The sequence below is a fragment of the Gymnoscopelus braueri genome (assembly GCF_963280865.1).
Source record: "Gymnoscopelus braueri genome assembly, chromosome: 7".
NCBI classification, from domain to species: domain Eukaryota; kingdom Metazoa; phylum Chordata; class Actinopteri; order Myctophiformes; family Myctophidae; genus Gymnoscopelus; species Gymnoscopelus braueri.
Genome location: NC_137608.1, coordinates 51,834,235 through 51,847,200, shown reverse-complemented (window position 1 = coordinate 51,847,200; position 12,966 = coordinate 51,834,235). Strand labels below are relative to the sequence as shown.

General features: G+C 38.4%; 2 protein-coding genes across 6 annotated transcripts in view; both read right to left on the bottom strand.

Moving 5' to 3' along the window:
* Positions 1-8,505, bottom strand: part of LOC308087930 (H-2 class II histocompatibility antigen, E-S beta chain-like) — a 36,910-nt gene extending 28,405 nt beyond the window's left edge. For all 5 annotated transcript variants that reach the window (XR_013933381.1, XR_013933382.1, XM_080432188.1 and 2 more), the window contains exons 1-5: positions 8,421-8,505; positions 6,748-6,824; positions 5,449-5,532; positions 3,628-3,882; positions 1,296-1,568 (exon numbers count right to left, since the gene is read on the bottom strand). Coding sequence is in view for 3 of the 5 variants with exons in the window: in XM_080432188.1 (XP_080288314.1) it covers positions 1,296-1,568; positions 3,628-3,882; positions 5,449-5,515 (595 nt within the window). In the remaining 2 variants the exon portion in view is untranslated. The remainder of the gene's footprint in view (positions 1-1,295; positions 1,569-3,627; positions 3,883-5,448; positions 5,533-6,747; positions 6,825-8,420) is intronic.
* Positions 1-12,966, bottom strand: part of LOC308087919 (H-2 class II histocompatibility antigen, E-S beta chain-like) — a 662,842-nt gene that overhangs the window by 58,582 nt on the left and 591,294 nt on the right. The window lies entirely within an intron of this gene.

Sequence of the window (12,966 nt, the reverse complement as noted above, 5' to 3'; positions counted from 1 at the left end):
AAGACTGTAGCACTAGACCTATGACCTTGATGACCTTGCAGGCTTATGCAAAGGTTAAAATGTAATTTAAACATCATGTTATGTAGACAGATGCCAGGTTCATTTTTTTTTTAAATATATTATACCGTTTAGACTGATGATAGGTTCTTGGTTTACCTATGATCCTAGATTACTATTTCTATGCATTTGATGTATTACCTTGTGTTTTCCTTGCTTACTGTGAATCTCTCTGGATTAAGAGCTTCTGATAAATGCCTACATTGCAATTGTAAGTGTCAATGTTTGGCCACCAGATGGCACCAGATAATAACATTTCATAGAGGACTAAATAGTCTACAGTTTTCTATAAAGTAGAATTCATTTATATAATGTAATTTAAACATATTGAATAATTCACAGTTACACAGTGCTTTACATATACAAAAATAAACCATTAAATATGTAATGAAAATAGTTCGAATGAACAAGAGTAGAAACAAACAAAACAATATATAAATACATATAATCCTGCTAAATATTACTAAAGTGATTAAAGACATACAAAACAAACTAGTAAAGACAATAATTAAAATATAAAATCAGGTGGTGAAATGAAGTGTATAGGTGTGTTTTAGCCTGCATGGTTCTTTTTAAAGTTCATTTAAAAACATTAATCCTGGTGTCTCTGTTTTAGGCAGGTCATTATATGAGGGTGAAAACACTCAGAAATAGATCTATATGTTTCATTTATACTCTGTGTACTATGGTGACACCACATGTTGTGAGCTTGTAGATCTGCTATTTCCACTGCGTGGCAGCGTGTTAGGAGTATAAATCAGGCTTAAAGGAGTAGTTCACCCCAAAAATGACTTATTTTCTATCAATTACACCCCATGAAGCATTGAATTCATGGAGATGTTTTAGTTTTTGTCTCATTCCTGAGACAATAATTTGATAACCAGCGGTCTCTCCGGTAGGAGACTCAAAGAGTCTCCTTTGAGTCTCCTACCGGATACATTAGCATCTTTCCACCGGTAATCAAATTATTGTCTCAGGAATGTGACAAAAACTAAAAAATCTCCATGAATTCAAGGCTTCATGGGGTGTGATTGATAGAAAATAAGTCATTTTTGGGGTGAACTACTCCTTTAAGTGTTTAAGAGGATCTGAAATGTTTCTCAGCAGATTAAGTAATGTTTTATAATCATTATCAGATCAATATTAACACCATTAATCATCTCTGAATAGAATCATGTGATTTCATGTTATAGGGTATGAGGTGATGAGTGTTGAGTGCTGCTCTGAGATCAGCTCACCTCTCTTGTTCAGAACATTGGAGTAGTCGATCTCAGCGTTGTGTTTGCAGAATGCCTCTCGTTGTGCTCTCAACACACGCAGTTCTGTAGGATCATTATTGAGGCGCTCTGCGTTCTTCACACCAAACTCAGTGTATCCAACCCACTGATCTACTCTACTGTCCCACCTGAGGATCTCATCACCATCGAAATTAGATGACTGTATGTACTGTATGTCCTTCAGCTCACTGGAGTTAAACACACAGCGGAGAGTCTGATAGAGCATATATCCGTCTGGAAACGGACAATTAGAAAATGTCATTAATGTTCAGTTTTATTGTCATCTGTATCATATCAACACTAGGCTAACTGCCCCCTATCGGCCAAATATGTCACTACATAAAGTCTAAAATAGGTTCAGGATGTGAAATCTGGCATTAAAATGTTTTGTATGTATATATAGTTAAGTTTTTCCTCTATGTGTCCAGTTGTATAGCATGGCTGAGTAAACAAGGACTCTGTCTGTCTGTCTGTCTGTCTGTCTGTCTGTCTGTCTGTCTGTCTGTCTGTCTGTCTGTCAGACCCATCATGTATTTCCAGGATAACCCCTTTTTTTTAATACCTAGGCTATTTGAAAATAGCAGATCTACAAGCTCATAGCGCGGCACTCGGTGCCGCGCTACGAGCTTGTAGATCTGCTATTTTTATTTTTACTTTAAGTAAATTTTGATGCCAATACTTTTGTACTTTTATTCAAATACATTTTGAATTCCGGACTTTTACTTGTAACAGAGTACTTCTAGAGTGCAGCATTGATACTTTTACTTAAGTAAAACATTTGAGTACTTTTCCCACCACTGACTCTAGTCAGCAAACAAGGTAAATAGTCACATAAGTAGAGAGTAGAGAGAACAATGTAGAGCCTCAAAGAAACTATAGGATACCAGGTCAATCATTATAACAATCAGCTGAGTTATATTAAACAAATAAAGGTCATTATTTATACTGTAATTAAAGCCTGCATTGCAAACCTAAACGCAAACACTAAACTGTTGCTTTTGAAATTAAACTGCAATATTTTGTATATCCCCCAAATGTATCAAATAAACCATCATTCAATTCAAATAATTCAGAAAACTTCTGGGGGGTCCCCAGATACCTTTTTTTGGGGGGTCCCCAGATGATTAGCTTAATAGGTAACATTGTTTTCTCACTCAACAGTAAACAAACCAACATACAGTGCGGTAACGTTATCGGAGCAGAATTTGTTTTTCAATTTATTTAATAGGAGTTTGAGCAGCTAGACGGGGCAGGATCTTTACTGTCCGGGCAGCTGCCCCACTTGCCCTCATGACGCAACGCCCCTGCCCCAGCGGCCAAATATGTCACGTTATAAAGTCTAAAATAGGTTCAGACATGTGAAATCTGGCATTAAAATGTTTTAATTTATATTGAATATCTAGTTAAGTTTTGTTTCTCTATGTGTCCAGTTGAGTAAACAAGGAGTCTGTCTGTCTGTCTGTCTGTCTGTCTGTCTGTCTGTCAGACCCCATCATGTATTTCCAGGATAACAGAGATAACACTCACAGAAAGGTTGTTATTTTGAGAGTGAAATGTGTCACAAGAATACATTTTGATATGTTTTATGTTGATGGTAACTGTTGTATAATTGTATTATCTTGGAAAATCCAAATAAATAAAGTAAAGTGTATCAGATACGCTCAGTGGTCATTGGTCATGGGCCGCGGTAACACGCCGTCCCACCAGTCTTTTGAGCAGGAGCACGCACACACACATGCATCCATTAAAACAACCCTTAAGTTCACACCTCAACAAAGGCTGCCGACTGCCGGGTGTCACACCAGGTGAATTAACATAGGAATGAGCCTAGATGCATATAAATTGTCCATTGTGTGACCTGTAGTGTAGGTGTTAAGCCACGTGCGCGTGACCTCTTTAAAATAGTGTCCCACCAGAGATAGATTCACCAAATCAACACTGGATACGCTTCCTCAGACGGTTTTTGGATGGTATCCGATTTTAAAAGAAATCTTTACAGTATACTACGTATATAGTGTAACGCGGTAAAACACACCACTGCATCTACATAGTTGTACCATCTACACCTCACCTACAGCTCAGGCTGTACAGAGCAGATACTAATGTATATATTTGTAAAAAATATATATAAAATAAAGCACCTTGAGCACATATTCATGTTTACTAGAAATTCATATTATTTAGAAAATATTTCACCATAAATACTTAATATACATGTTTAAACATTTTCATTAATGTTAAATATATTCAACCGTTTTAGTTAATAACTATTGTGTTCATAGTATTCATGTACCTTTCACTGGTGGTTTCTTCAAGGCAGTGCGAATGATGTCCAGGTTGTGTTTGCAGATCGCCTGCTGATTCAAAGCTGCTTCATAAGCTGCTGTGAAGGTGATTGGATCTACAAACGGAGGCTGAGGAAACACCGCCTTCCCTTTGTTGTAGTCTGCGTACACCCACACTTCACCATCCAGTGCAAACATCCACTCTTTATATGGGTCTTTAACTGTGTCTGAACAGCCAAGGACATTAATCTGCTCATGGAACACTGGAAATAAAACAAAGATGAAATTAAATTCAACAACAAACTTCTTCACAGTGACAATAACACATAATCATCATGTTAAACAATCATGTTTGCAGTGGTGGAAAAAGTACTCAAATATATCACTTAAAGTTGTACAATGCAAAATCACAACTAACGATTTTTAGCAACCTCTGCTGGTCACTACCGTCACTGCATAGAATTTCCGTAATCCTCGATTACCCAGAATTCCATTCGTTTTCACCGGAAGCCGGAAGCGTTTCAAAAAGCGATCTTTTAATTGTTTTATACTATCTACGGATCGTTTCTCTTAGCCAGTGGAGCATTAGTTACCATGAGCTGTGCTTTCTTTTTCTGTTCTTTTTCGATCTTCTAATCCTACATTCTCTTAAAATCAGCGTGAGGTTCCTTTTTGTTATTAGCGCGATAGTTCCTGGCCAAACAGGAAACCGTTGCGGTAGTTCCTGGCCAAACAGGAAACCAGTGCATTTCCACCTCCGTTTTCCGGCCAGATGACGTCATTTCCCCGGGAAAGTCCCCCCAGTCCACGTTCAATATAAAATATATAAATAAAAAGCTTCCGGGGGTGAAATTCATGGAGTGGGTGTTGTGAAACTTTTGCCACTCACAAAAGATATACAATTTAACTTTAGTTTTGTTGAAAACGTTACCTAGTATGCCTTTAAGTAAAAGTATCAATACTGCAATTTAGAAGTACTCTGTTACAAGTAAAATTCCGGAATTCAAAATTTCCTTGAGTAAAAGTACAAAGGTATTGCTATAAAAATGTATTTAAAGTACCAAAAGTAAAAGTACTAAAATATTTGAAAATAGCAGATCTACAAGCTCACAACGCGTCGCGATGCAATGCGTTCTGAGCTTGTAGATCGGCTATTTTCAAACAGCCTAGGTTTAAAATAGGGCTAAAGTGGTTAATGTATTTTTTATAATGTTATAATTTATATCTGCAAAGTAACTAGTAACTAAAGTTTTCAAATAATTGTAGTGGAGTAAAAGTACAATATTTGCCTATGAGATGTAGTGAAGTAGAAGTAAGAGTACTGGAATTTCGAAATACTCCAGTAAAGATAAAGTATAAGTACCTCAAAATTGTACTTTAGTACAGTACTTGAGTAAATGTAATTAGTTACTTTACACCACTGCATGTTTGGTTCTTATATGAAGTGAAAGGTTGGATATATAGCTTCCTGTCAAACGTTTATTATGAAAGTAATTCATACGGAATGATTTATTTCATGATGTCACAACAAGTTCCTAACATCTGTTTAAATGTTTATGTATTTGGACCAACATTCAAGATTCAATATTGTATATACAGGTAAAAAGAGGAGCGTGTGTGTGTGTGTGTGTGTGTGTGTGTGTGTGTGTGTGTGTGTGTGTGTGTGTGTGTGTGTGTGTGTGTGTGTGTGTGTGTGTGTGTGTGTGTGTGTGTGTGTGTGTGTGTGTGTGTGTGTGTGTGTGTGTCATTTGTTTATATTGTTCATATTTGGTGCTATATGATATCAGTACATACACATGTATATATTAACATAAATATAATGTACTTACTTCCTGGGATCGCTTTGACATGAAGCACAGAGGAGAGGATGAGGAGGGTGGCTGTAATCTTCATCATCACTGATCAAAACTGAACTGAATGTAATAGATGAGAATAAACAGATGAGAATAAACAGATCAGAATAAACAGATGTTTACTGAAAGAGAAGTTCTGGAGTCTGAAAGAGAATGAAGGAGGATCTGTTCTGTAGTTTAGAAGAATCAGCCAATCAGATTAAAGATATGATATTACATCATCTGTTTCCAAGAAGACGACAGTCTGGATTATTGCAGATATCATGAACAGTATATAGCTGCTGCTTATGCACCTTATGTCTCCTCATGTACATGCTGTACCTTATGCACCTTATGTCTAACCTCATGTACATACTTTATCTTATGCACCTTATGTCTAACCTCATGTACATACTGTACCTTGTGTCTAACCTCATGTACATACAGTATGCACATATCTTTGTTTAATTCATCTTTTATCCTCTCCTAGCCCCCCCCCCCCGTCTTCTTTTCTTTCTCTTTCTGAAAATAACTAAAACTATGGAGATGCACAAAAATTTCACCCACTTCTTTACACCTTTATCCTGTGATGTGACAATAAAGATGAATTTCTTGAGTTTCTTCAATGCAAAATGCAAAAATGGCCGCCATGTGAATATGGTCTAATTTCCAATTCCATAGTGTAAAATAATACCAGTCAGAGTTCCATAGCTTTCGTCTCCCCCCCCTCCCCACCCCCCTCCAACAAAATCTTGCCCCCCCTACTGACAGAGGCTAAAATCGCTTGTCTGTGCGTGTGTGCGTGTGTGCGCGTGTGCGCGTGCGTGCGTGCGTGCGTGCGTGCGTGCGTGCGTGCGTGCGTGCGTGCGTGCGTGCGTACGTGTGTGTGTCATTTGTTTGTATTGTGCATCGTTCATATGTGGTTTATAACTAGGGGTGGGACGATATATCGATATAGCTATTTATCGCGATAAATAATCGATATACTGCCGAAAAAAATCTATATAAAAAAAAAAGAAAAGACTCTGTATTTGTGTTATGATGATTTTGAACTGTTTGGTGCTATTTTATGTGTTTATGAATTGAATACAAGCACTATCGTGATATATCGTTGGTGAAATTTCATGCAATATATCGTGATATCGCAATATATCGAATATCGTGATATTATTGTTATCGAGGGCCTAATATCACCACAGATATCGTATCGTGAGATACCCATATCGTCCCACCCCTATTTATAACAGTAGATATACATGTAAATATTATATAATAACATAAATATAATGTACTTACTTCGTGGGATCGCTTTGACACAGAGGAGAGGATGAGGAGGGTGGCTGTAATCTTTATCATCACTGATTAAAACTGAACTGAATTTAATAGATGGGAATAAACAGATGAGAATAAACAGATGAGAATAAACGGATCAGAATAAACAGATGTTTACTGAAGGAGAAGTTCTGGAGTCTGAAAGAGAATGAAGGAGGTCTCGTTCTTTAGTTCAGAAGAATCAGCCAATCAGATTAAAGATATGATGTTACATCATCTGTTTCTGGAAAGAGGACAGTCTGGATTATTGCACATATCATGAACAGTATAGCTGCTGCTGATGCACCTTATGTCTCCTCATATACATACTGTATCTTATGCACCTTATGTCTAACCTCATGTACATACTGTATGTAAATATCTTTGTTTAATTCATCTCTTATTCTCTCCTTGCCCCTCCCCCGTCTTCTTCTTTCTCTTTCTGAAAATAACTAAAATGATGGAGCTGTACAACAAATTATTTCACCCACTTCTTTACACCTTTAACCTGTGATATGACAATAAAGATGATTCTGATTATGTGACATCTTGGAGCGAAAGGTAGCCTGAGTGGGATCAAATACCGTTTTCAGGTTTCTGGTCCGGTCTGGAGTGGAAATAACTTTACGTCATCAGGCAGCCGGAACCCACGACCGGAACCTCCAGCGCTGTGCGCCTTCAAAATGATTCCCCTAGTTTAGTACTTGTTTAGTTTGGTATAATTGTATCGTTTCTTTTGGTATAATAATGGTTTGGTATTTTCATCTTTTATTCTAACTCGTAGCGCGATTAGCGAGACTAAACGAACTGATTCACATTATGTGGGGAACAAAAACAATGTGACACAAACCGGAACCAACCACCGGAACAACATTGTTTTTTTCCCCCTTTTTTCTAAACCGGATCACAGGGCTCAGTTTTAGAATGAATACCAGGCTTTCCTCCAACCTGCTCATCAGAAGCAGTTAGGGGTTCAGTGCCTTGCTCAAGGACACTTCAACATGAAGCCAGGAGGAGTCAGGAATCAAACCGGGAACCTCTGTAAACTGAACTCACAGACGCTCCTCTAATCCAAGCCTCATTACATCTCACTGATGAAACCATCACGTCATGTGATCAAAGTGTTACTTCAGAGGTGTGTGTGTGTGTGTGTGTGTGTGTGTGTGTGTATGTGTGTGTGTGTGTGTGTGTGTGTGTGTGTGTGTGTGTGTGTGTGTGTGTGTGTGTGTGTGTGTGTGCGTGCGTGCGTGCGTGCGTGCGTGCGTGCGTGCGTGCGTGCGTGCGTGCGTGCGTGCGTGCGTGCGTGCGTGCGTGCGTGCGTGCGTGCGTGCGTGCGTGCGTGCGTGTTTGTGTTTGTGTTTGTTCAGCGTCACTGGTAAAATGCTGTTCATGTTCAATAAGCATCATTCCAAGCCTCATTACATCTCACTGCTGAAACCATCAAATGTCTTCAAAAACACACTGGTCATGTGATCAAAGTGTGTGTGTGTGTGTGTGTGTGTGTGTGTGTGTGTGTGTGTGTGTGTGTGTGTGTGTGTGTGTGTGTGTGTGTGTGTGTGTGTGTCATTTGTTTGTATTGTGCATCGTTCATGTGTGGTTTATAACAGTAGATATACATATATATATATTATATAATAACATAAATATAATGTACTTACTTTGTGGGATCGCTTTGACATGAAGCACAGAGGAGAGGATGAGGAGGGTGGCTGTAATCTTTATCATCACTGATTAAAATTGAACTGAATTTAATAGATGGGAATAAACAGATGAGAATAAACAGATGAGAATAAACAGATGAAAATAAACAGATCAGAATAAACAGATGTTTACTGAAGGAGAAGTTCTGGAGTCTGAAAGAGAATGAAGGAGGTCTCGTTCTTTAGTTCAGAAGAATCAGCCAATCAGATTAAAGATATGATGTTACATCATCTGTTTCTGGAAAGAGGACAGTCTGGATTATTGCACATATCATGAACAGTATAGCTGCTGCTGATGCACCTTATGTCTCCTCATATACATACTGTATCTTATGCACCTTATGTCTAACCTCATGTACATACTGTATGTAAATATCTTTGTTTAATTCATCTCTTATTCTCTCCTTGCCCCTCCCCCGTCTTCTTCTTTCTCTTTCTGAAAATAACTAAAATGATGGAGCTGTACAACACATTATTTCACTCACTTCTTTACACCTTTAACCTGTGATATGACAATAAAGATGATTCTGATTCTGTGACATCTTGGAGCGAAAGGTAGCCTGAGTGGGATCAAATACCGTTTTCAGGTTTCTGGTCCGGTCTGGAGTGGAAATAACTTTACGTCATCAGGCAGCCGGAACCCACGACCGGAACCTCCAGCGCTGTGCGCCTTCAAAATGATTCCCCTAGTTTAAAACTTGTTTAGTTTGGTATAATCGTATCGTTTCTTTTGGTATAATAATGGTTTGGTATTTTCATCTTTTATTCTAACTCGTAGCGCGATTAGCGAGACTAAACAAACTGATTCACATTATGTGGGGAACAAAAACAATGTGACACAAACCGGAACCAACCACCGGAACAACATTGTTTTTTTCCCCCTTTTTTCTAAACCGGATCACAGGGCTCAGTTTTAGAATGAATACCAGGCTTTCCTCCAACCTGCTCATCAGAAGCAGTTAGGGGTTCAGTGCCTTGCTCAAGGACACTTCAACATGAAGCCAGGAGGAGTCAGGAATCAAACCGGGAACCTCTGTAAACTGAACTCACAGACGCTCCTCTAATCCAAGCCTCATTACATCTCACTGATGAAACCATCACGTCATGTGATCAAAGTGTTACTTCAGAGGTGTGTGTGTGTGTGTGTGTGTGTGTGTGTGTGTGTGTGTGTGTGTGTGTGTGTGTGTGTGTGTGTGTGTGTGTGTGTGTGTGTGTGTGTGTGTGTGTTCAGTGTTGCTGGTAAAATGCTGTTCATGTTCATTAAACATCAATCCAAGCGTCATTACATCTTTAGTTACTAGTTGCTTTGTAGCTTATTATTACAAAACATGTTAACCACTTCAGCCCTATATACATCTCGGCCATTTGAAAATAGCCGATCTACAAGCTCGAGCTTGTAGATCTACTATTTTCAAAAGATTTTTAGACATTTCATACATTTGAAAACTAGTGAAATGGGACATTCTGCATAATGAGTACGTTCCACTTTTGGTACTTTAATTACATTTTTATTCCAATACTGTTGTACTTCTACGTTGCAGTATTGATATTTTTTTACATAAGTAAAACTTTTGAGTACTTTTTCCACCACTGCCCCCATGTGAACTTCTCCATTAACCAGCTCTGAAATAAGAGACATTTCATGCACTGGAACAGGAACAACAAACATCCTCATTCCCTGAAACTAAATGCTCTAAACCTGCATCAGTTTCAGTTGTAAAAGGTAACACAGACTCTGGTACTAAAGAATCTAAATATCCACAGTCTGGTAGCACCCTCACTGGCACCTGTTTGTCACTTCCCATCACCCATACCAAACCATTACAAATGAATGGCAGGTATGCGTCAACAGTCTTAGGCTTCAAAGAGCGCCCTCTGCTGTCCTAAAGGCAGATGGCCAGATTTAACCCATTAAGGCCGGGAACGCATATGTGTCATTTTAAGATTTCTTTAGGCTATTCAAATAATAGCAGATCTACAAGCTCATAGTGCGGCACTCAGTGCCCTGGAGTCCTGCAATTTTTCTTTTAAAATAAATCATGAAAATATGTGCAAATCTTTGAATATACACATTTTTAACTCAAATCTTTGTTTCGTGGGGGGGTCCCTGGAAAAAAAATATTTTTAGATTGTGGTCCACGGCCAAATGCATATCATTTTGGGAGGTCCTTGACATGAAAAAGTTTGAGCAGCACTGATATTATAGCAACATACTTAAAAAAACAAAAACTGTTAGGATTTAGAAGACATTGTGTAGAATCCCCAAGAAGCAAAGAGTTACAAATGTTCGCTTTAAAAAAACATAATATACGATTATTATTTTTTAATTAAGATTTTTCTGAAATAGCAGATCTGCAAGCTCATAGCGTGGCACATGGTGTATATATTTCATTTAAATACAAAAACAAATCATTGAATAAAATTATAAAAAATAAAAAAGCGACTATCGACTTCTCCCGGTGAGCGTCGACTTGTGTTAATCAAGTTGATTTGTCGACTAGTCGACTTCTTACAAATCAGTTCCACAGGAAACTTCTGTTCAGCTGTGAAGGAACTCAAAGAGAAGGCAAGAAGGGCTTTCTATGGCATCAAGCGTTCAGTTCAAATCCAAATTCCGATCAGGACGTGGCTAAAAAACTTTTATTCGGTTATAGAATCCATAGCACTGTATGGCAGTGAGGTATGGGGCCCTTTATTAGAAAGTAATTGGGAAAATGGGACAAAAATCCAGTTGAGATCCTACACGCAGAGTTCTGCAAAACTATTATCCTGGTAAAAAGAAAAAGCCAAAACTCTGCATGTGTAATAGAGTGAATATTGAGTGAATAATGAATTGTATAGTATTTCTAAAGTGAAGATAATCGGCTAGTAACGCCTGTTGATGACCTACTCTGAGATCGATTGCTCATGCCTTCCAGTTTGTGTAGGCGGAGCCACATCCTCCATTCAATACAAGCTCTGAATGAGAGAAGATGTCTGTGTGTTGTTTCATACTATTCTCCCCTGTTTCAGGTAAATATGTGAGGAAACTTTATCCTATGGATACATACTGTTTCATGCTAGGCCTGCACTCTGTGCTTCATGTGTTGTGATGAAGGAACAACGTCATTAGTGTTTGTAGTGTTTTCATTGAGCTAAAATAGCCACATATTAGACCCCAAGATGCTTATATTTATGAACATTACACACAAGTCCAAACCATATTAGAGATGTTAAAGTTACTTCACTAAAGTATACTTTTACCTACAATCATGAAAAAGCATTTGTTGTCTGAAGAACATGTGGCTGCTAGCCTGGAGCTCATAGGTGTGAGTTGAAATGAACATCTCCATTGTTTAACAAAGTAGAACGAAGCCACAGACTTCGGTCTCCACTTCTCTCTTCCTATAGTCACACCTCGACAGCAGGGTGGGCAGGAAGCAGCCAGATAGAGACATTAGATCAGGGGTGGGCAACTTTGATGATGGAGAGGGCCACTATATTTCCACATTCACTCCAGAGGGCCACATTGCATATTGTTGGGTGGAAACCTCTTATCTCTGTATTTGAACTTTTTTCATAAATTAATGCCGTACTTCGCCATTCTATGTCACAAAAGTATTCAGGATTCCAATAAAGAAATAGCACAAATAGTATAGATCAGGGATCTACAAGCTCAAAACGCGTCGCAGAGCTCTGCTATTTTGCTATTTTTTTATTGGAATCCAGAATTATTTTTTTATATTCTTGAATTGGAATCCTGAAAAGTAAATTTTATTTAATTTCAAATGCATTTAGTTATATTTAGGTTATCTTTATGAACTTAAATACAAATACATTGGACATAAAAAATACAATTTTAATACTACATTAACTCTTTGACTGCGGACGACGCGATAACGCGTCAAGTGCTACTTTGTCCAGTTGGCCGTCGACGCGCTCGACGCGCTGGACGCGCGTTCATTGTTTAATCTCTGATTGCGCTATGCTGCTTAATATTCAATGTTATTCTCGAGTTCCACTTACTTCACGGACATCTGCATCCGTCCGGTTTTTGATTCTTTTCCCCAGTCATTTTCGTCCAAAATAGGTAAATAAACGGTCTTTCACACGGTATGACGGACAAACGGACAGTTTCTCTTCTATAATCTATGGTCTGGGTGACGATCAGTCATCGCCGTCGTGTATCACAACGTAATTTTGGCGATCAAAACAATCTGGGAGGACGTCACATCCGTTTTCATGTGTTTCCCTGTCTAATCTATCAAGAAGGGTGAGAGAGTCCCAACGACCTGATCAAGCAGTCATGTGCTGCTCTCTAGTGGCGGACTTGTGCTGGGTCTTTATATTATGTGCCCTTAAATTATTTTCATGAGAAAAATTCAAAATATAAAAATAAAAAAACACGAAAATTGCTGGCACTGGGGGAGTACTTTATGAAAATACTCTGGCAGTCAAAGAGTTAAGCTACTATAATACAGACTGAAGTAATTAAAGCGGGTCATGTTTGGAATTGTAACAGCCA